This window comes from Crocodylus siamensis, chromosome 1 (genome assembly GCF_052110815.1).
Source record: "Crocodylus siamensis isolate JL-2025a chromosome 1, ASM5211081v1, whole genome shotgun sequence".
In the NCBI taxonomy this organism is placed as follows: Eukaryota; Metazoa; Chordata; order Crocodylia; family Crocodylidae; genus Crocodylus; species Crocodylus siamensis.
Genome location: NC_143395.1, coordinates 8,167,279 through 8,189,000, shown reverse-complemented (window position 1 = coordinate 8,189,000; position 21,722 = coordinate 8,167,279). Strand labels below are relative to the sequence as shown.

At 44.9% G+C, this 21,722-nt stretch overlaps 1 protein-coding gene across 2 annotated transcripts; it reads left to right on the top strand.

The window, feature by feature from the left end:
* The first annotated feature begins 1,206 nt into the window (after positions 1–1,206).
* Positions 1,207–19,771, top strand: ENPP5 (ectonucleotide pyrophosphatase/phosphodiesterase family member 5). 2 transcript variants are annotated; one of them, XM_090031077.1, is made up of 4 exons: positions 1,207–1,706; positions 8,634–9,501; positions 14,593–14,769; positions 15,422–19,771. In XM_090031077.1, exons 2-4 carry the CDS (start codon positions 8,673–8,675, stop codon positions 15,805–15,807), a joined length of 1,392 nt encoding a protein of 463 aa, XP_089887203.1. In that variant the 5' UTR covers positions 1,207–1,706; positions 8,634–8,672; the 3' UTR covers positions 15,808–19,771. The 2 variants fall into 2 exon arrangements, with proteins under 2 accessions (XP_089887203.1, XP_089887195.1); XM_090031069.1 differs by lacking the exon at positions 1,207–1,706 and adding an exon at positions 4,685–4,722.
* The last annotated feature ends 1,951 nt before the right edge of the window (positions 19,772–21,722 follow it).

Sequence of the window (21,722 nt, the reverse complement as noted above, 5' to 3'; positions counted from 1 at the left end):
TTGAAATGTGTGGAGTGGACAGGCCTTATTTGAATCTGAGGCCTCTGCAACCATGGCATGCACATGTCCTCTCCAGGACAGGACATGGACTACACTCAACCTCCAGCCTGGCAAGACATATCAGATGGGCCACAGGTCTCCCCACAGGTCCAAAATGTGGTAGTGGAGGAGCAGTGGGCATTAATGCTACTACATGTGGGGCCAGGGCTGGTCCTGAACCAGCGTGCTCAGGTCCAGGATCCAGTGTAGCATGTGCAGGGCCAGGGCCTGATCCAGGACGTGCAATCTAGCATGCACGGCCAGGCCACAAGCTGCATGGCACCTGCACACCAACCCTAAGCTGGGCCAGGCCTGCAGACAGATCTGGTGCACTTGACCCAGCTTGCAGGCTGATCCAGCCCCACTCCAGAAAGGTTAAGCACTGTTGGACTACGTGGATTGTGCGTCTGATTTAGCGTGACAGTTCTTCTGTGCTTTAGTCACTTATGAATGTCTAAGTCAGACAAATTGTACACACTTGCCAGATACATTAATAAAGGAAAGAAACCCCTTTACATATGGACTAAAGAGTTTGATTTCACCATAGTGGACATAAAAACCTGCTCCCAAAGATTTTATGCTCCCGCTCTGCCACTGCTTTATACTTCCAGGCAAATATTCCCAGGGGCACAAGCGGGCAGAAAACTGAAACTGCTCTGCAAAAGGAACAAAAAACCAGCTCGTCCTGGTGCTGCAATAAGTGTGTGGAGCTGGGTCTCGGGGTGAGGTCACACGTTACACTTGCAGTGCACTACGTGTGAGAGACATTAAGGGGCGTTAAAGTGAGAATGTGGCAGGCGCAGCTGCAGGTGAGAAGTGGCCATGTCTACACAAGCTGCGGACTGCGCCGTAGCCTGATGTGGCCTGATGTGCGCAGTATCGTCGCATGGCAAAAACTGGTGTGATGCGACTGTGCCGTAGCATTCAGCTACTGCGCCATAGCGTCACAACAGCGTTCACTGGTGCGATGGCACGGTTCCCGTGCAGTCATTTAGTACTTGTTTATACTAGTACTAAATAAACGCGCAGCAATGACTGCCCAGACGCAGCCAGTTAATACCGCTTCTTGCCAGCACTGCTCTGATCTGTGGCTAGAGGGCGGGCGAGGAGGGCCCGGTCGGGAGCCAGGGAGCGGGGCATCCTGGGAGCCAGGAGGGCTGAAACGGCTTTTTTCTGCCTGTGGAGCAGATGGAAGTGACCCTCACAGGCCCGAAGCCGGTAACCTGGAGATGCCGAGGGCGCGCTTAGCACGAGGTCAGGAGGTCGGAGCGCAGACTTTCGCACTGCAGGTGCCCCTAGCACGTTAAGTGTGGCGCATGACTCCAAGTGCCCCTGGCGGGCTCTAAGCGTGACGTGGGGCTCCAACTGCTCTTAGCACACTGTAACTGTGACGTGGGGCTCCAAGTGCCCCTAGCACGCTCTAAGTCTCACGCGCGGCTCCAGCCGCCGGCTCTGAAAGGGACAGCCCGGGGGGAAAGAAGACCCCGCCCCCGCCACAACTGCCGCGCACGCCCCGCCCCAAGCGCCCCAACCGCCGCGTGACCGTTACCCCGAGGGGGGAGTGACAGCGCCACTGGCCACTGGCGCCCGAGCGCCGCGCACCGGAAGTGCCTCACAATGGGCGGGGTCGAGAACAGCAGAAGCGGACCAGGGGCGGCGGCTGGCAGGTGGGTGACTGCGCCGGGAGCAGGTGCGGGACTGGGGCGCGGGCGCCGACGCCTCAGCCCCTCGCAGTCCGCCCTCGGACGGTGTCTCTCCGCACGGCGAGGCCGGGAAGCGAGCGAGAAGCGCGGTGCGCGCGCCTGTGTCGCAGCTCGGCTCGTGTGGGCGGCGGTCCCCGCTCGCTCCCCGCACGCGGGTAGTGGCAGTGGGGACGCAGCTGAGCCGTGTCTGGCTAAGGCCTGGCCGTGTCCCGCTCGTCTCTTGGGCGGCGGGGAGCCAGTTTCTGATCCACGCATACCGACATGTCGGTTGTATATCGGATGGCACCCAGAAAAGGAAAATTTCCATTATAATGTTTGCTGAACGTTGGTGACGGGTCAGGTGCACGAGGGTGCAGGTGCCACTCGCCATCCTCCCCGCTGACACCGCTGGCGGCGTCTGTAAGAGGTCACCCATCGCCACTGGGTGCCACCGACACTGCCAGCAGTGTCTGTGGGTAGTTGCTAATCACCAGTCGGCGCCCACCTCCACCACCAATGCCACTGCAGCCACCTTTGGAAAGGCCCTGCTTGCCTGCAGGCAGTTGCTGGGCCCCCCTCAGCCTCAGGAGGCAGGCGATGTTCATCGATAAATATAACGTGCCTTGTGGCTGGGGCCTTGGCAGCGCCCTGTAGGTAAGTCTGTGTAGCGGAAGGGGGAGCAGGTCAAGACCCCCACAGTGAGGCAGGGGCAGCGGGCGCTGCCCAGCCAGGGCAGTGAATGAGACCTGGGGCAGGGAGCAGGACGGAGCCACGGGCAGCTCATCCTCGGGCACAGGGCAGGGAGGGGGAGCAACTCCCCGCCACTGCGCACACCCCATGCAGGAGGCATGGGGGCAGGTGCCCCCCTAGATCTGTGCATGGGGTGGATGCAGGCTGCTTGCTGTGGGCTCAGGGCTCTCCACTCTGCTGCCTTTTCCTCAGGAGCCCCATGCCAGCTGCACACCCCCTGCCCACCTGGCATCAGTGGAGGTGGTGAGTTTTGCCTCCCATTGCCAGGCGAGCAGGGGACACACAGCTGGCATGAGGCCCCCAGGGCAAAGGCAGCCCTAAGCCCACAGCAGTCTGCCTACCTCTGGCCTTTCCCCACTCGGCTCCACTCCAGTTAGAAAGGGTTGGGCAAAATACCGCCCTTGAACCAGATCTGGCCCACAAGGCCACTCTATCCAGCCCGCATGGCCCCTAAAAAAATTTAGAAAATTAAAATTTATCTGTCCTTGGTTCCTGTCAAAGATGACAGGAACCAAGGGCAGTAGGACCCAGGGGAAGCCCTGGAGAGCTCCTGCAACAGCAGGACCCACCTGGCCCTGCCCCGCCCCTCCCCCCCCCAGCCTGGCAGACTTAGGTAAGGGAGGGGGTGAAAGGCAGGGGTCTAGGCAGTGCTGAGGGAGGGAGGGAAAGCGGCCCCTCCCATGCCCGGAGCTCCCTGCTGCAGCTGCTCACAGCCTGTGTGGGGCTGTCCTGAGTAGGCTCAGGCAGCCACATGGGACTGTGAGCAGCTGCAGTGTGGGGCTCTGGGCATGGAGTGGTCAAGGGGCCACTTTCTCCCCCACACTCAGCACCAGCTTGTAACCCTGCCCTGCTCCAGCTCCAGGTTCGCCCATCAAGGCCCCGCCACAGCGGCAGCAGCTGTGGCCCCCCCGCTTGCTGTGCCTGGCAGTGTTTGCTGCTGCTGTGCAGCGTGCGAGCTCCGGGTGGGCAGCAGCAGCAGCAAACGCAGCGCGGCAAGCTGCCACAGCAGGGTTCCGATGGGGTAGCCCGGAGCCGGCACGGGGCCCAGGCTGGCAGCAGACCAGGTTACAAGCTGGTGCAGAGCATGGGAAAAGTGGCCCCTCACCTGCTCCGTGGCCAGTGCCCCATGCCGCAGCAGCTCACAGCCCTGTGGGGCTGCCTGTGCCTGCTCCGGAGAGCCCTGCACTGATTGCAGCAGGGAGGTCTGGGCATGGGGCAAGCGTGGGGCCACATTTCCCTGCTCCACGCCAGCTCCTTCCCTGCCAGGGGCCACAGGGTCAGGGCTGTTCGCTGCCCCTCACCTGTACTGTGGGGCTGGGGTCATACTGGGAGTCAGCGGGTGCGGGAGCAGGGCCCAGTGTCCCAGGGTCAGCGCCAGCAGGGCCCAGAGCAGGGTGGCAGGGGTACAGGGTCCCGGCTGGCAGGGGCTCTGTGGATCCGGATTAGCTGCCCCCTCTCCTTGCTGGTGTAGCTCAGCCCAGCTCCACAGACCCCTGCCAGCCTGTGCCCTGCTTTGGGCCCCTGTGCTGGTCCTGGGACATTGGTCCCAAGTTGGTGACCAGGGGGTGGGGCACCTGTCAAGGGTTGGGGCTACCCATGCAACCCTTGACAGCTTGCCACAACTTGATGAACATCCCTCTGCCTGAAATAATTGCCCACCACTAAGTTAAAAGCATCCCCATGCTTAAAAACGGTGGCAGGAGTGGTTAAACTAAAGCTCATTTGACAGGCTTTAGTTTAAGTGCCAAGACACTGCCATTTTTTAAGTGCCAAGATGCTGATCCTCTAGACAAGCCATCCACAGCTCTGTCCTGCTCTCCTCCCCAGCCTGGAGTCCCATTCACTGCCCTGGCAGGGCAGCAGCCCCTGCCGCACTCCCTCCCTCACTGTGGGGGCCTCGGTCTGTCTCCGCCATTCCGCTTCACAGACTTACCTGCAGGGTGTAGCTCTCCACACTGCCTGGCTAAATTCCTGTAAATCAGTTATCAGATCAGTATTATCTGATATGCCTGGTGCATAATTGGCTATTGGTATTGGCCAAAAAAATCTTTATCAGTGCACCCCTAGTTTATGATGATTAGTTGGGCAAGGTCAAGAGGGTGTTTGAAAGCCAGGAGCAGAGGGGCTAGGAATCTCTCTGTCGCGGTCTGATCCTTGTTGCATATAAGCTGCAGCTGTTTGCTTCCTCTGATCCATTCCAGGATGGGGTGGTATGTGACCAGCAGGGGTGTGTGCTCACATGACTTCTCTGGTGAGACTTGGGTGTGATGCATGCATTCCTTTGTTAACGTTGACCACTCATTTTTCATTTCTTAAGTGTTGTCTCCTAACTTTGAAGCATGTATAGTAAACATAATGGAGATGCTGTACTGGTACAGTACTGGATTGAGATTAGGATATTTAGATTCTCTTCCTGATTCTACTAATTTGTTTAATACGTGTGTGTGTGTGTGTGTGTGTGTGTGTGATGGGAGGGGAGTGTTTTGAAAGTAAATTTCTGCTTTGAGTGTTTTTAGGGTGAAGCTTGCTAATGTTTATGAACACTTTATAGATTGGTACATCTGATGGGGTATGGTGGGAAATAGCTGATTTGAGGAAGAGTTTGGGCTCCCAGCAGAAAGGTGAGGGAAACTTAATCCAAACTTAATCTGGAAAATGCTTGGACAGGTTTGGCTTGCAGTATAGCAGAAGGTATAGGACTAGGAAAAAAATTATAGGGTCTTATTTGGACAGTTACATCTGAGGGATTTGACTGTGTCTGTTGTAGGCAGTATCCTCCTTGAAGAACAGTTGGCTGTCCAACTTTTGTCCAGGCGGAGGAGACTCATGGTTCCCCTGGATCATTCCCTGCTGTGGGCGCTATGCTTGGAACATGCAGCCTCTCCTCTCTCTGCACAGGTGGCGCAGGCAGTGTACAGGGACTAGGGCTGTTTTCCTTTACAAGGCAGCAGAAGCAGCAGATCACCAATTAAATAGCCCTGCTTGAAATAAAGTTAACACATTCAGGGCAGGAAATGTGGTGAAAACTTAGCATTTTAAGATGGGATATTTGGCCCTTCCCCTCCCAACCCCGTCTTCTTCGCTGGCTGGCAGCAGGTGCTGGAAGGAAGAACCTATGTGCCCACTGTTGTCCCCTGCCTGAGCTGGGCTCCCCAGATCAGCTGGGGACACTACTGCTCCATACAGCACTGGGCTGGAGTGGTCCCATACTCAAGCTGGAGATGAAATATTGTTTTTCCCCATGTTGAGTGGGGGCTAGAGGGAAGAAAAGTCATTTTGAACCAGAGTAAATAGAGTAGGACTTTTTTCTTCTTCTTTTTTTTTGGTTGGTAAATGTTCTTATGTAAGTGACTTTCAGCAGGTATGACGGGATGTTTTACATTAGCCAGTTAGGTCACTGTGGTCTGCGTGATGTTTCCAGTAGGATTAGTATTGACTTCAATAAAAGTGTGTTTTACTGTTGATTCCAAAAGAATCATTCATTCTCTACATGATGTATCCATTATTGCAGAGAGAATTTTGCAGGATACATCTCTCTGATTGTTAGACGCAGGCCTGTCTGTTCTGCCAGAAAAGCTGGCTTAAAAAAAATGCTAGAATGAGGAAATGTCCTTGGTGCCAGCACACATTAAGCTGTGTAGCAAATAGACAAACTATCCAGTGTGGCAGGACAAATGAATACTTTCTTTTCATTGCTGCCCTCAGATATGCATCCAGGATTTTTCAAGGAATCTATCCTTGTCTGAATTTGGACTTTTAAATCTCGATTTCAAGCATGTGAGAGAGAAAAATAACTTGATGAATTGTGAGAGAATGATTTCATTTTGCATGAGTTCTGCACCTGCTGTTATCCATATATAATTATAATTGGAATTGACTTTAGGGCTCCTGTAAGCCTGGTGATTTTTCATGATGAGTCAACTGATTAGACCAAGAACTTTTTCTCAAATGTATCCAGAAAGAAAAACATTTTTGGCTGCAACAGTTCATGATCTCTCTTTGTATTTTGTAGTGGTCAAATTATTCATGGTTACACTAATTTTTTAGCAAGTTTTTTTAAAATTTCAGGCTTCTTGTATCTAGGTTCAGTGGTGTTTACTTGGAAGGAACAAATAACTTTAGATACTATTAAACTTCATAGCATTGGACAGGAAATGCAGCTGTGGTCTGAGATGCCAAACAACCTTTTGACTTTCTGCTGCCCTTATAACTCAGGAGAAATGTAACGTGATTATGTGGATTGTATAATAGATATTATTTCAGATCTAAATTTCTAGTTTGATTGTGCGCTAGATTGACAGTAGCTTAAAACTGATGGTACAGTTCTAATTGTTTTGAATATTAGTGTGGGGTTACTTCAGTTCCCAGAAACATTTGTATTTCAAAGCTGTTACAGACTTGTCACTCTTAGTAGCAACAAAGCAGACCTGAACAGTATGGAGTACTGAAGTCCTTGCTCCTAAAGAAGGTCCATCTAGTTTAGGGTTAAGGTATGTTTTTGGAGCCTCGTGGGGAACAATTAAACCATGTCTGTCAGGCTTAAATCAGTAGTACTAGAAATATCTTACAAATAGTTATGTTTGCCACATTTAAAATATAGTTCTTTAAGCCATGGTAAAAACAAGGTATGCTTTTTCATTGGTGTGTGGGTGGAGATTTTCTAGGAAGAGACTACAAAATATATTTGCGTGTGTGTGTGTGTATGCATTCAGTTTATGTATAAACTTATCTACCTTTAACAGCATCTGTTTGTTTTTGTTTTTTGGGGTTTTTTTAATGCTAAAATAGAAGCTGGAAAAAGAAGCTGATTTAAATTAGGCTTTATGCTCAACATATCACTTTAAATTAGCTTCTTTTTCCAGCTTCTATTTTAGCATTAAAAAAATCAGGCTTTACACTCAACTTATGGCTTTACCCATTATAAATTCCTTGAGCATATACAATATTTTAGTGTTGGAAAAAATAGATAGCTAAAGTTTAGCCCTTCCATTAGTTACCAACAAAACAGTTTGAAGCGAGAAGTGAAAACATTTTTTTTATGATAGAAGTGAGACTTTCAGTCCTGAAATGCTAGCAAATATGTCGGGGTGAAAAGGAAGAGCAAGGAGTTCATGTGGGTTTTTTGGTTAAGGCAGTATATACTTCCTGTATACCATGACAAGTCAAAAGACTTCCTAACTTGGTTGTGTCTTAGTTCTTCATCTGTAACATGCTTTCTAACCCTTGAAAAGCGAGGAACTAGCATGTTCCACTAGTGTGGAGCAGAGACGTGCATAGTCCCTTTACTTGTATAACACAATACTAGTTCCAATGTGTTGTCCATTGCTCATTATGATATGCATATAGCTATCTGCATATCAGTTAAGGACATGAACCATTTAAGTGCTTACCATCTTTCTGTCCTGCTGTCTAATTTTTCACTTGATAGTACCCCTGTGAACAGTTACAGTTAATTTGCAGTTTAACTGTCAAGGCAGCATGGCACCTTTATAAAATAATTAAGGGATAAGCTTTTATAAGTAGCACAGTGCAAACTCAGATGCTGTGCATGGATCTGCAGAGAGCAGGGATTCAAACTAAAAAAAGAGCAATTTAAATACAAAGGATAGGGTAGGCAGGAGGTGCAGAGTGGGGGCACTCGTGGGAGGCAAAGGTGGTAAACAAAGCAGTAAAACTTTATGGCCATAGGAGCTAAAAAAGCTAGCCCAGATAATAAGATAAGATTATCCAGTGCCACTGTCCTGCCTTTTGCCTGACTTCAAACTAGCAGGGTTAGCGATCTCTGATCTGGTTACTTAACTGTTCTGGAAGCAGGGAAGGGGAATCAGGTGTTCTTAAAAGCCTTGAACCTGATGGGGACCTGGTCAGGGATGCTAATACACAGTGCTGTTCATGCACATTGGATACTCATTGTTTATGGTGGGTTACAATAAGTGCACAGGCTTTTTTAAATCCTGCGGTTATAAACTAATATGGACTACATAGTTATGCACTGGAATGAGGATAAAGTCCACTAGTGTTATGAGTGTTCAAGTTGCTATGCGGATGCCAGCCATATGCGTATATAACCAAGCCTGTAAATAAAACTTGTTATAGATTTTCATATATGTATAGTAAAAGCAAATGTTTGAGATAATTTAACTTTACCTTTGTAATCCACAGATACCACCTTTTTCTGTTAAGGGAAATACGACTTTTAGGATGGCTGTGAATTGCTGCTGGAGATTCTGGGCAGTTTGTATGCTGACTTTTCCCAGCACTTTCTCTCTCCAGGAGGAACAACCCAGAGTGTTACTTGTATCTTTTGATGGATTTCGATGGGATTACATCAACAGAGTGCCAGCTCCCCACTTCCATTATGTCATGAAGAATGGTGTTCATGTGAAACAGGTCACTAATGTGTTCATTACAAAAACCTATCCTAATCATTACACAATGGTGACTGGCCTTTATGCAGAGAGCCATGGCATAGTTGCTAATGAAATGTATGATCCTATCCTGAACAGAACATTCTCTATGAACCACATGGACATTTATCATGCACAGTTCTGGGAAGAGGCCTGTCCAATATGGGTCACAAACCAGATGGAGGGACATAGAAGTGGAGCTGCTATGTGGCCAGGAACGGATGTAAGAATACGTGGAGTCCTTCCTACGCATTATATGATGTACAATGAGTCTGTTTCATTTGAAGATCGAGTTTCCCATCTTATTGATTGGTTTACATCTGAAAACCCCATCAACTTTGGTCTCTTGTATTGGGAGCAGCCTGATGAAATGGGGCATATATTGGGCCCAGAAAATCCACTTATGCGAGTAGTCATTAATGAGACTGATGCCAAGCTGGGATATCTTGTGTCAGAACTGAAGAAAGCAAAGTTATGGGACACAGTGAATATCATAATCACAAGTGACCATGGAATGGCACAGTCTTCCTCCAAAAGGCTTATAGAGCTTGACCAGTACGTGGATAGAGAGTGGTATACAATGGTTGACCATTCTCCTGTGGTCGCTATTCTGCCAAAAGAAGGTAGGAGTCATGTCGCAGAGATTTCTGAAGAAACTATAAAATCTTAAACCTGATTCAGTTTTAGAGTGGGTTCCCTTGTGTTGGCAGTGATACTGAAGCCAGTGAGATTTGTGTCATGATGACCAAGGACTACTGTATGAGTTTGTAGGCCAACACACTTATTTTTGTATTGATACACCTGTCTAGAAACCTAGCTCAGTATTTAAAATTGTGCACTGCTCATTTTAAAATACTAATCAAGGATCAGTCCTTATCAATTTCTAGTGTGTTTAAGTGAAATTGATATGCACTCTTTAGTTTGAAGGAGTAAGATTCAGCCCAGCATTCAGTGGGATGAAAGAAAGTGTTTGAATGCATGGTGTTAATCTTAATGTAAATCAGTAGCTAGTGTGTGGTGTCCTTCCACAAAAGATGCAATTCTGTTGCAGCCTTAGCCCAAGAACCTGGCTTTTTAGCTTCAGCTCTTGAGGCTAATGCTTTCCCTTTTGGAGGTCTCTGGTTCAGTTTCTGACTTGGTGGCTGTCACTGACCTCTCCTGACTTATCTGGTCTCAAAACTGCTGCAGCTGTACAGTTCCTGTGGAGCAGAGATTGCTAAAATTACACTGTGCAGATACTTTTGTGATAGAATTTGGGTTTTTTAAAGGCAGCCCTGGTACGGATAATCTTTTTCCAAACTCACTGTGACTTTAACTCCCGTGGGTCTTCTTTTGATGCCATTCTACTCTTTTAGTCTGATTCCTGAAGTTGTGCTGCCGCTTATTTCCAGCTGAAGATCAGAATTAGATGATCACTTTCTAGCAGTGATGACTAGGGTATTACTGTGACACACACAACTTGGGTACGTAACAGGCAAGACAAAAATAGCTTCCAATTCTGAAATCAAATACAACATTGCACTCTCAAATAATTGCAACATTCTTTTTATTAACTCAGTACTCCACGTTATTTTTCAGGTCCCCATCATGTAAAAAAAAACATTTTCAATGTCCGCTTGGGTTTATGTTCTAAGTCCAGGCTTGGGCTTAAAAGAAAGGAACCTCAAGATAAAAGTAGCTTTAACAAGAGGAGGGTGTTCAAAGTGCAGAAACATGTATTTTAGATTTAAAGATTTCCCTGCAGTATTTGGAGCACTGTGTTCTAGTGCATGAAAACAAGCTGAAGCTGTTCAGGTCCTTGCTTTGTCTGCGTTTCTAATGAAATGTGAAAACTGAGCCAATGTTGAAAGTAACTTAGATTTTGAAGCCTCTTTAATGTTAATATTCTAATATATTAGTAATTGACAGATTTTAAAAAATTACTGGTCTCAGTTTTCCTTTTAATAGTTGAGTGCTTTGATAACTTACCAAACTTCCAGTTGTACTGTTTGTCTCTGAGCAGCAGTTTGTCATGTTATTGCTGCATGTACTTTTCTTGCTTCATCCAGAGGTACCTGCTTTAAGTACATTTTAAATTGATGGTGCTGATTTTAACTTTTTTGGTCCTAGTTCTGTAGTTCATCAGTAATAGAAGCCAAGACTTACGTATAGCTGCAGTTACTTTCTCAATGGATTTAAGACCTTTTTTTTTTTTTAATTTAATTGATGTTTCTTAACTACTTTCTAGCCATGCATTCATAGCCAGAGGTTTATTCTTAATTTAGATATGGGATCTTGGTAAAAATTTAAATTTAAATTAAAACATTATGGCACTATTATGCCATATATTTTGTTCAAGGCAGGTACAGAAAATGTTGCTAAGCAGTATTGCCACTTGTTCTGAAAATAAAAATGCAGATACATTTCTGTTAGACTAATGTCATTGAGCTCATCAGTTGGAGGCAGAAGGGCACAGATGTATGAGCTGCTAGGTATGTGATAAAAAAGCAAATAAGATCCTTGGGTACAGGAATAGGTATCGCAAGGAACTGGTGAGACCCTTCTGGATTACCATGTACAGTTGTGGTTACCAGCCTGAATCTGTCTTTTTTTGAATGGGGGAACAGATGGACACGTGCAGAGAAAGGCTGCTAGAATGGTCTCGGAAACAGAGAGCCTATCATATGGAAGACAGTAGTTTGTTTAACCTAGCAAAATGAAGACAGAGAGAATATGATTGCATTCCCTGAATGTAACCCAGTAAAAAGCCTGTGTATGTGTGCATGCCTGATAGTTAAACTAGTTTCAAGAGGGACTTATGTTTATAAGCAGTGACTCAGGACATCCCTTTCAAGTCTTTTTCTGTGGAGTGCATCAAACTTGTGATTGAGTTGTACATTGAATAAATGGGTCTGGTGATACCACCTCTAGCTATTTTTTTTTTATAAATACATTCCACTATAATGTACATTTTTGCTGGAGATTGCATGTGCCAGCACTTTGAGGTGGCATAGAAAATCCCCCTCTCATAGATGCCTGGTGTGTGTGTGTCCTACTCCTGGGCTGAAGGTTACACCAGTTGATATGTTTGGAGTTAGGAGGACATATTTCCTCTAAATTATACTGTGGGTTTTGTCCCTTCTTTGCAGGATGGCACATAAATTACCTGCCTGAGATCCTTTCAGCATCTCTTGCCTAATAGCTTTTCTGCCATGGCAGAAGCCTTAAGCATTGCTGGCATTTTGGTCTCTATTTTCAATCTCTTCTATGTAGGCAGGACTTGAAATTCTCAAAAACTCAAGACATTTTATCCAAATATCCAACATCAAAAGTAATAGGGGTTATCTTCTCTTGCTTTAAACACTACAAAACTAAGCTTAAACTGTTCACAGAATGAGGGGAAAATACCCCTTTGGCAGGAGGGCTGCCCCCCTCATCAGGGGTGCCTTCTGTCATTTCTGCAAAAATTCACTGGAAGTTGGTCGATTTATAATTTGACACATCAGAACCTTGAGTTCCTTGAGTCTCAGTGGACTCTTAGGTCTAATTATATATATATATATATATATATATATATATTTTTTTTTTTTTTTCTCTCTCTCTCACCATGCCTCCTGGACTCGGCTGTCTATTCTTCCTTAGCTCCCTTCTCTTCCCCATCCCATGCTCTTGCACCTCTTCTTCTTTCCAAGCCATTAGTATCTCCTCTTCATTCCATTGTTTCTACTACAGCAGAAGATAAAAACAGGTAAATGATCAAATCTGTATAAACACTTAACAGAGAGAAAGGAAGATATTGTTTATAAGCCCTCCAACACTGAGATTACATACTGCAAAAAGGCAACGCTGAGGACTTCCAGCTATGAAGCTGCACTATGGATTCTGATACAAACAGTATTTAATAAAAACTGGTCAATTATGATCTCAGAGGGAAAATATAGGTACAGGTGAAGAAACAAGTTTAGTCTAGTTTGAATATTCAGCGCTGCTTACACTTTTAGTTGTAAGACTTCAGTTGAAATGTATGCCCCTCCCCTATCTTACATCTCAGTTCACCTTTTTGTTATATTTTGTTCTTAAACTCTTGACACAAGGATCACTGCTTAATTTTATTTTTTAAAGTAATGTCTAATACCTTAATAACCTAATCTGAACTAATGCTCTGGTAATGTCTCAAGGCCTTAACAAGCAAGGAATATTCAAACATAGGAAATGTTACTAGGATCCTAATTTGTATCTAAACATTTTTTTTCTGAGAGCCTGTTCTTATCAGTCAGGTATACACATTTAATGCGACAATGGTGCAAAAGTACAACTAGCAGCTATTTTTCTTTTTTGAAGTCTGTCTAATATAAAATGGTAAGAGACCAGCCAGTAACATTAACTGGAGGTAGGCACCAAAATGTAGACTGAAATAGAGCAAGATCATGGACGTAAACTGGAAAATATTTTTAAAACAAATAAAGAAGCCCTAGTTGTTCTCTGTCAATGTTAGATGTTCCAGTTTGTAAACAAGTTGGCTCATTGTTAGTGCAAGTTAATATTTAGGGGCTCCTGGGGTCTGATGGTACCACCTGTAGTTAACATGTAATAGCTCCCAGTTAAGCTTTTTACAGGACAATACCTTCCAGAGGGTAGGGACAGGTGGGACATTTGAAACCCTTTGCAATGCAGCTGCACTCTGAAACACTTAAAAACCCCAGGGTGTTCCAGCTGCAGGCAGATTTGTGGCCCCTTGCCACCTTCCTGGTAAAGCACTTCAGAATTGCCACAGCTGTATGTAGCAGGGTGCTCTCAGGCCAGCACTGGCACAAGGTGGCTCTGCTCCCTACCCCAAGAGAGGAGAGAACAGAGCAGATGCTATGCTGCTGTCTTGCAGAGCCAGTGCCAGTGAGTGCTCTCCAGACTGCCCCTGGCCAAAACAGGGAAGCTTGAATTTGAGATTCTTCTCCCCTGCCCCTCTCCTGATTCTGTTGGGACAGGGGGCGCTCCAGGAGAGAGGAGGCAGAACAAGCACGAGAGCACTCATTGACACAGCGCTGTGATTCCCCCCCTCCATGTTCTGCTCCAAGCTGGCAGGGAAAGAGCAGGGTGCCTGGAACACTGAAGGGTCCATTTTGAAGTGCTTCTAAATATTACCTGTTGCCTTCAGGATTCGTTTTGGAACGCTCCTGCCCTTTTTGGAGTGCTTCAGTGGGGTCTGTGTATCTGTCTGCCTTGCCACTTGAAGCTCTTCAAATGTTACATCTGCCCCCCCGCCCCAAGATATCGGTTTCCAATGAAAGGTGGCTGAACACCACTGCTAGCTGGGGACAAACATGAAAATTCCTTAAAAGCTCTGCTCCTTGAGAAATCTGTGTGGATGGATTATGGGAGAAAGTGTTGCCTTCCTCCTGTCAAAACTTGCCTACAGTTTAACAATATTAGCCCTATGATGTCCCTAATTGAAGTAAATACATCAAACTTATACTATCTTATAATTAAGGCTAATTGACGTTCTAAGACAGTTAAGAGAAAACATGAGGGCTCATTCGAATGTTGATCAGTCCCAAGTGTTTTTTCTCTTCAGAATATAACAACTCAGTTGGAGAATCAAACTGTGACTTCCTGGCTAAATGTGGCTCCTGAGCCCAGTACACTTACTTTTCTCTGCTTCAACCTGAAATAGGTTATTTCAGCTCGTGGCTCATCCTTGACTTAGTTTGTGTGTATTAAGTTCTTGTTTTGTTTTGAAGGTAAACTGGACGAAGTGTATGAATCATTGGTGAATGCACATCCCAACATGACTGTTTATAAAAAGGAGGAAATTCCAAGTAGATTACATTACAAACACAACAGCAGAATTCAGCCAGTCTTGGCAGTGGCTGACATAGGATGGGAAATCGTAAAAAATAAGACCAACCCATTTCTGTGTAAGTATTCTTCATTCTGTTCTTAGATTTCACATGTCTTTGCTGTTCAGATAACACAGTAAAGCTTGTAAATGCCAGGCCTCTCCTGGCCCAATGAAACTCCAATTTGGCTTTGACCAACTGGGTTAAGAATGTACTTGAAGGCTCCATCCTTATCTTTTAAAAGCCCTTAGTGAAGTAGGAAGGATAGTCCCATTAAAAGCAGTGAGATTTGTGTTCTTAGCTGCTTTATAAACTTTTGGAAATCCAGCTTTCAGCTGATTTTAAAAAGTAATTGTATCAAACACTTCAGCTGATTTTGGAGAAGATTAGCTTTCAGAGCTAGATCTCAAAATTTCTAAGGACTGGTTCTACAAAATGTCTGGCACCAGATGAGAAGCAGGGTGCCTGTTTGAGCTGACGGATAATGAGTCTCAAGTTCAGAAAATCTATAAGGTACTTCTGTTTTACCTTTTAAATTGTCATAACTTGGATTTTAATGGTATTTGGGCTCTTTTTCAGAAATATGCTTGAGGGAAATAAACAAGGCTTCTTGTCTCCATTCTGCATTATGGAAAAACAAAATAATGAGCCATGTAACTGTACATGTTTAAATGTTTGTTTTACAAGGTCAGTGACAAGCTTGATAACCAGGATTCTTTTATCTTTCTAGTGGGGAATCATGGATATGACAACACCCTACCAGAAATGCACTCGATCTTCTTGGCCCATGGTCCTGCTTTTCGGAAAAATGCCACCAAAGGAGCCATGAATATGACAGACCTGTACCCCTTGTTGTGCCACCTGCTTGGTATCAATCCACTGCCAAACAATGGATCGTTCAGCAATGTGGAAGATATACTTGCTAGACCAGTTCCTAGAGAGCTTCATCCTAGAGATTATGAAAAAGAGTCCTATGCTTATTTTATTGGAGTCTCTCTTGGGACCATTCTCATTATTGTGTTTCTTGTAGTTTTTATGAAGCATTTAACCCACAGCCAAATACCTACCGTACAAGCGCGGCACACTGAAATTGCCCAGCCCTTACTCCAAGGCTAGTGTAGAATGCTATTACTGGCAGGTAATAGTTCTGGAATAATGCTTCAGTGTTCTTCTAAGCTATTGGGGGCTTTAAAGAGGCTTGTTGAGACACTCTAGAAAAGGCTTGGCAGAAGTACAAGCAAAGTAAAACAAGAAAATGAATGCTGATCTATTGGTGCACTACAGTAAATATGCACTGGATATACATATAGGAAGAGCATATCTCTTCTGCATTCTACAACTACTTGGTCCTTGAGGGGTTAAGAACCTTTAGGTGAACATACAAAGCTGTGTATGTACGTGTTTAGTAAATTAGGCCTTTTAGATACCTCCTCTTGCATTAACAATATTAGAGAAATTACTGTAGATGCACTTTATAGAATGCTATGTAGGAACTTTACTGATTTCTTGAATTTATCAGTGCTTTCTTTAAATCCAAAAGGTAACCTAACTCTTTTTAAAGTAAAACTAATGTAAGGGAATCACAGTGGAAGGACTGGAGGATTAAATGTTATAAAAATTGCTTCAAAAGCACAAATACCACTAGAATACAGAGTGTTTAAAATTGCAAGGCTTTAAATATTCTGCTTTGAATGACAGCAACTTTCCCAGCTCACTAGAGTATTAAAATTCTAAGCCATGAGCAAATACCTGGTGGCAGTATAATAATGTACTAAAAAATACTGGGCTAAATTTGTCAACCCACTAATGCGGTTGGCTTTTAAAGTCACTTCTATTCAAATGAGAGAAGAAGTTTGTGAGCAGGGCCAGCAGTGTATTTGTAAGTTTCTAGATGCAGATCTCTTACGAAAAAGGGAAGTATTAAACATTTGCTGATCATCAATGAGTGCAATTCCATTAACATCACTGGGGTCATGCCTGTTTGTCAAGGAGTAAATTAACCTGCTGTAACCAGCGTCATGTCTGACACATCCAGGTCTGACCTTGTAAATTTAATCTTTAGCATTTTCCCTGGATTGGGCTCCTAAATTAAGAAATAGATTTGACTTTGAAATAGACTTCTAAAGGAAATCGTCTTCGTAGAATCAGAGAAAAAGCACGTGTAACCTCTATACAGGCAAGAGATTATGACTTTCAGATGAAGGTGCTTCATGTAAAACTGTATTAACCCTTTGAGTTAAACTCAACAAAAATATCATAAGTATGACTTCTATTTCAGCACCAAAACAATTAAGCTTTCTTTTGCTCATGCTTTTGATTGCAGAGGCAACAGGGGAAAGCTGGGAAGTTTTTGGAGGAGACTTGTCAAATGAGCAAAACTATATTTAGTTGCCTCAGCATTGCTGTATGAATTGAAATTTTTCTTTAAGCCCCATTATTCAACATGGGGTATAATACTGTGAATGACTCCAGCTGGGCTAGCCAGCTAACTGGAGGCAGTTTTCACATGAAAATATTTGGTGCTTCCAATCCTTCCTCTGACAACCTAGCTTATTCCTTTTCTTAAAGGACAGCAAATGTAGTTTTGCCTTCTGCTGTTAACAGGGCTTTTGGGGATCACCTGCAAGTTTGGATATGCACGATTTAATAACTAGATAAAGTAAGTTCTTCGCGTAATTGCAGTATGCTAATAATGCAGATTGGGGGACTGATGCCAGACTTTTATAAAGTGAATATAAAAATCAAACACAATGCTTCACTTAGCAAACTGAGTTTACCAGACTCTAATGCATTCTTGTTAATTTTTTTTAGATAGACTCTTCAGTGAGATCACATAGTAGATTCCTGGTGCCTCTGAGCATCTTTAAGAGTTGAGATTCTCTGGAAAGAATATAGTTTTGTATGTTGTAACTTATGACAAGGTATTAATCCAGTGCCTACCATTTAGAAGTATTCTCTTGCATTCTCAAAAGTATTTCATGAATGAAGGATCTTGGAAGCTTCTGTAGAGAATCTAGTTGTGTGGTGCCAGTTGCTTAGGGCAGTAGCAAGACCCTCTCATTTTATGGTGTATTGTCAATTTAAATTGAGAACAGTTCTTTCTCTCAGATTCCAAGGGTGGCTCTCACTCTTGAGCGGTTCCCACAGAAGAGTTTGGCAATTTCCTTACTCGTTATTTTAATCAGACCAATAATTCCTCCTTCATGCAACACATGTAGCAACAAAATAATCCTTGTCAGCTGTGACCATAACTAATTGCACTGTCAGAGCAGAGGTCTTCACTACTGGCTTGCATTTTGGTCTTTAATTTGTAGCAAGCAGTCTTGTGGGTGACCCTGAAAGTTGGGAATGTTTTCATGTAGGAATTCTGACTAAGCTAAGGCTGGGGTAGAGAAGAATACTAGAACTGGGTTGGTAGACACATTATAAAACGCGGCATTGTGTAACTTAATCTGACTCAGTTACTAAATTCTTTTGTAATCTTCCTGGGGAATTCACTCTGTTCAAGATGTGCAATTAGTTAAAAGCTTAAGGGGAAAAAAATCCCCACCTGATGGACTGAAAAGCTGACTGTTTTGGACTACTCTACCATATATCGTCTCATACACGTTTAACCAAAGTCGTCTTAACACTGAAAGCTGCATTGATGAAGGCAAAAGTTTTGTTCACAGTAGTGGTTAGAGTAGATGAATAAAATTCATTTACTAAACCTGTGACTACTACAGCCTGAAACTAAAGCCTGTAAATTGCTTGAATGCACATGTCAGACTTTTCCAGTATGCAAGATAGTACACTTCCACATTCAGAGAAATTGTTTCTCAGACACATCCTCAAGAAAAGGGGTGGAAAACTGCTTGGTGGGATAGCAGCTGGAAAAGTTCAGATTTGAGATATGAGTCTTTAGTCTTGGTTTATGTCACACATTTTGCAGCCCAACTGAGTTTCACTGTCAGAATAAAGACCTGCGGACTGGCAAGCATCCACACTTCAGCAAGCCCTAGTTAGTTTTAGATGACTTGAGCAGGTGGGATAGCATAGTGTCACTATCCATTTACAGCTGCTGCTTCACACTCCCTTGCTTTGATGCCATTAAAAAAATGTATGCAGTTATTTCTGTTGCACATCATGGTACTGGAATGATCGTGGCTTTTTGGCAAACAGCAAAATTAGCAATTAGATTGCATGTTTAGTGAGCACTTTTTTATGGTAGTGGGTTAAAAGTGAAGGGAGCTTATAAATGCGTCTGGGTGAGGGGGAAGTTAAGAATATAAATTCTGTTAACACAAGCACTTTTATCCTGAATGTGCATGCTTACAGCAAGGGAAGAGTAACCAGTTCTCCCTAAAAGGTATGTTTCCCTTTGGGAGAAAATGGGGGTGGGGGGGGGGGGTCCAGTGGCAGCTGAAGCTGCTTCTGTTGAAGAATTCAGCACACTGCAAACAGCTGTATTCTGAGGCACAGAAAGTAAGTGTGTGTTTAGATATTGTATGTCTATTTCATAGGAAAAATGTGATCAAAAACTGAAATGCCACTCAGTTTTCATGTATTTGTGTTAGTGTGCTTAACCTTTCCCCGTTAAGAATATTTGTAGGAGTAATACCTAGTATTAGCCTTTATAAGTACTGGTGATATCTGTAAAATTTGTAAACTTCACTCATCTTCAAGCACAGACGTGGTACTGGTGGAAAAATGTTGTTTATTTCTCAGAGCTGTGATGTGAAACCCTCTAGACTTTGTCCTTGTACTTGATGGGGCAAGTTTGATGTTGTTTACCGTTTTGGTACTCGAGAATCGTGTGCAACTAAGTTAGCGGAAGCTGAAGTGAATATACATACTGTGTGTTTAACTCAGGCTGTGAGCTTGGGAATTGGGGCATTTGAACTCTTAAACTTGATCATACTGAAATGTGAAAGTGTCTCTGAGCAGACGTCTAGAATGTTTTGTTTTCCTATTTGCAAATGAAAATATTCAAATATTTTTATAATTGCTAGCAGTGCTACCGAGCAATGAACATAGGTGTTTAAAAGCAGCTTCGGAAAGAATGTGTTTGTTTTATGAAAAGATTAAAAGATAACTCTTTAAATCATCCTTCTCTTGGGTGAATTTTTTTCTCATAATACCTGGAGAAGATTGTGAATCCTTTTAATTAACAGGATATGGATAAACCAATGGTCTACATGGAATATATGAAGTTTAAGTTAATAAGGCCCCCAACCTAATTCCATCTTCTTTATTGCATTTATTTTATTGCATTTAACCAGTCACATGACAAGATATTTCTCAAGAAGACTTGAATACATTTATACAAAACATTTTGTTTCTGTTGAAGTTAACTGAGAGAGAATTCTAGATATATCAAGAGGGGGAAAGATGCACGCATTACATAAAGCAAAGAAATGCTCTGTTGAAATTTGCTCTTAGCAGGAGTTACAAATCAAATGATTCTTCTTCGGCCATACTTTGTTTACCTCTCTAAAGGTATCCAGAGCTCTACACAGTTCTCCCCATGCTCAGTTTTTCTTTGGTTCACGTGTATCAGATTTTCAGTTAATCAAATACAAGAATCTTTATTCTGTCACTTGGCTGGCAATGAACTACAGTAGAGATGGGCAAAATACAGCCCATGGGCTGGATCTTGCCCATCAGATGATTTTTACCCTGTGCATGGCTGCTCCTCTGAAAGAGAATTGTATCTGGCTTGTGGCTGCCATGGCTTTCAGTGCCTCTAGGCCTTCTATCCCCATCCCCACCAGCCAGCTGCAGCAGTAGTAACAGCCACTTCCCTCCTTGGCCGACCCACCCTGTCCTGCCCCCCAGCCCCAGTGTAAGCTCCAAGGCCGGGGGTGCTGAGCTGGCCAGGCTGCTGCCAGGCAAGGCTGGCTGCGCTGCTCCAACCCTATACTTGGCGAGTCAAAGCCACTGGCAAGGGAGGTAGTACATGGGGAAGAGGGCCAGGAGCTGCAGGTTATCTGGGCCCTGCTGGACTGGAGCCTGGTAGGAGCACAAGCCCTGGTGCCACACTGTTCCCACATGCCACTTTGGGCTGTGCCACATGGGCGCAGGTGGAGCAGCTTCTGCCTGACCCCAAGTCCCTGGCACGTGGCCAGGTTGGGCAGGAGCCACGCCAGCTGCATTCATTTGGCCCAAAGCAGCATGTGGCCCCAGCTGTGCCAGGGACTCAGGGTGGGGGAGGGAGTGTAGGGAGAAGGGGGAACACAGCATGCCACTGAGCTAGCTGATTCTGGATAATCTGCAGCTCCCTGCACCCACACCCCACTCCCCACACACGACCAGGCTGGCTGGTACCACATATTGTTCCTTTGTGCCACATGGATGCAGTTGGTGTGACTCCTGTGCAAGCCAGCCATGTGCCAGGAATGGGGGGGAGGGGTGCAGGGAACTGGTCATGTGGACCAGTACTATGCTGTTTCCCTGCTTCCCCCTGCACCCCCTTGCCCTGCCCTGAGTCCCTGGCATGCAGGAGCTGTGCCAGCTGCACCCAGGTGGCCTGAGCCAGTGTGCAGTAAAGCAGTATGGCACAGGCCTGGCTGTATGCCTGGCACTTGTGGTGGGGGAAGGGGTGTAAGGAGAAGTGGGGAACAAAGGTTAGGTTTCCCTAACTTTTGTTTTCTGCCCAGGAGTGGGCAGTTATTTAAGCCAGAGAGCCACTTAAAAGTTTTGATGAACTGTGGCTAGTAGGGACAGCTGAGGTGGGGTGGGGGAGGCTGGCCTGGCCTGCAACAGCTCACCCCAACTCCCTAGGTAAGTGGCCCTCCAGCACAAATAATTGTCCACTCCTAAACTACAACCTTTGATGCCCGTCAGAGATTAGGTTATGACAGACTCTAGTGCTGGAAGAAAAAGCAGTTGTAAACAGCATCCTGTGTGGCAGGAGCTCTCCCTATCGAGCCACCACTGGTTTGCACCCTTGGGCATCTCAAGTGGTGGAGTTCTGGGGTCTTCCAGATAACCATCCACTTGGGAATAGCTTTGTTGCAGTCCTCAGGACCTGTTATTTTGTCAGAGAAACC

Coding starts and splice junctions, on each gene's coding strand:
- ENPP5 (XM_090031069.1), top strand. Junction 9,502..14,592: donor CGCTATTCTGCCAAAAGAAG/GTAGGAGTCATG, acceptor TTTGTTTTGAAG/GTAAACTGGACGAAGTGTAT. Junction 14,770..15,421: donor TAAGACCAACCCATTTCTGT/GTAAGTATTCTT, acceptor TTATCTTTCTAG/TGGGGAATCATGGATATGAC.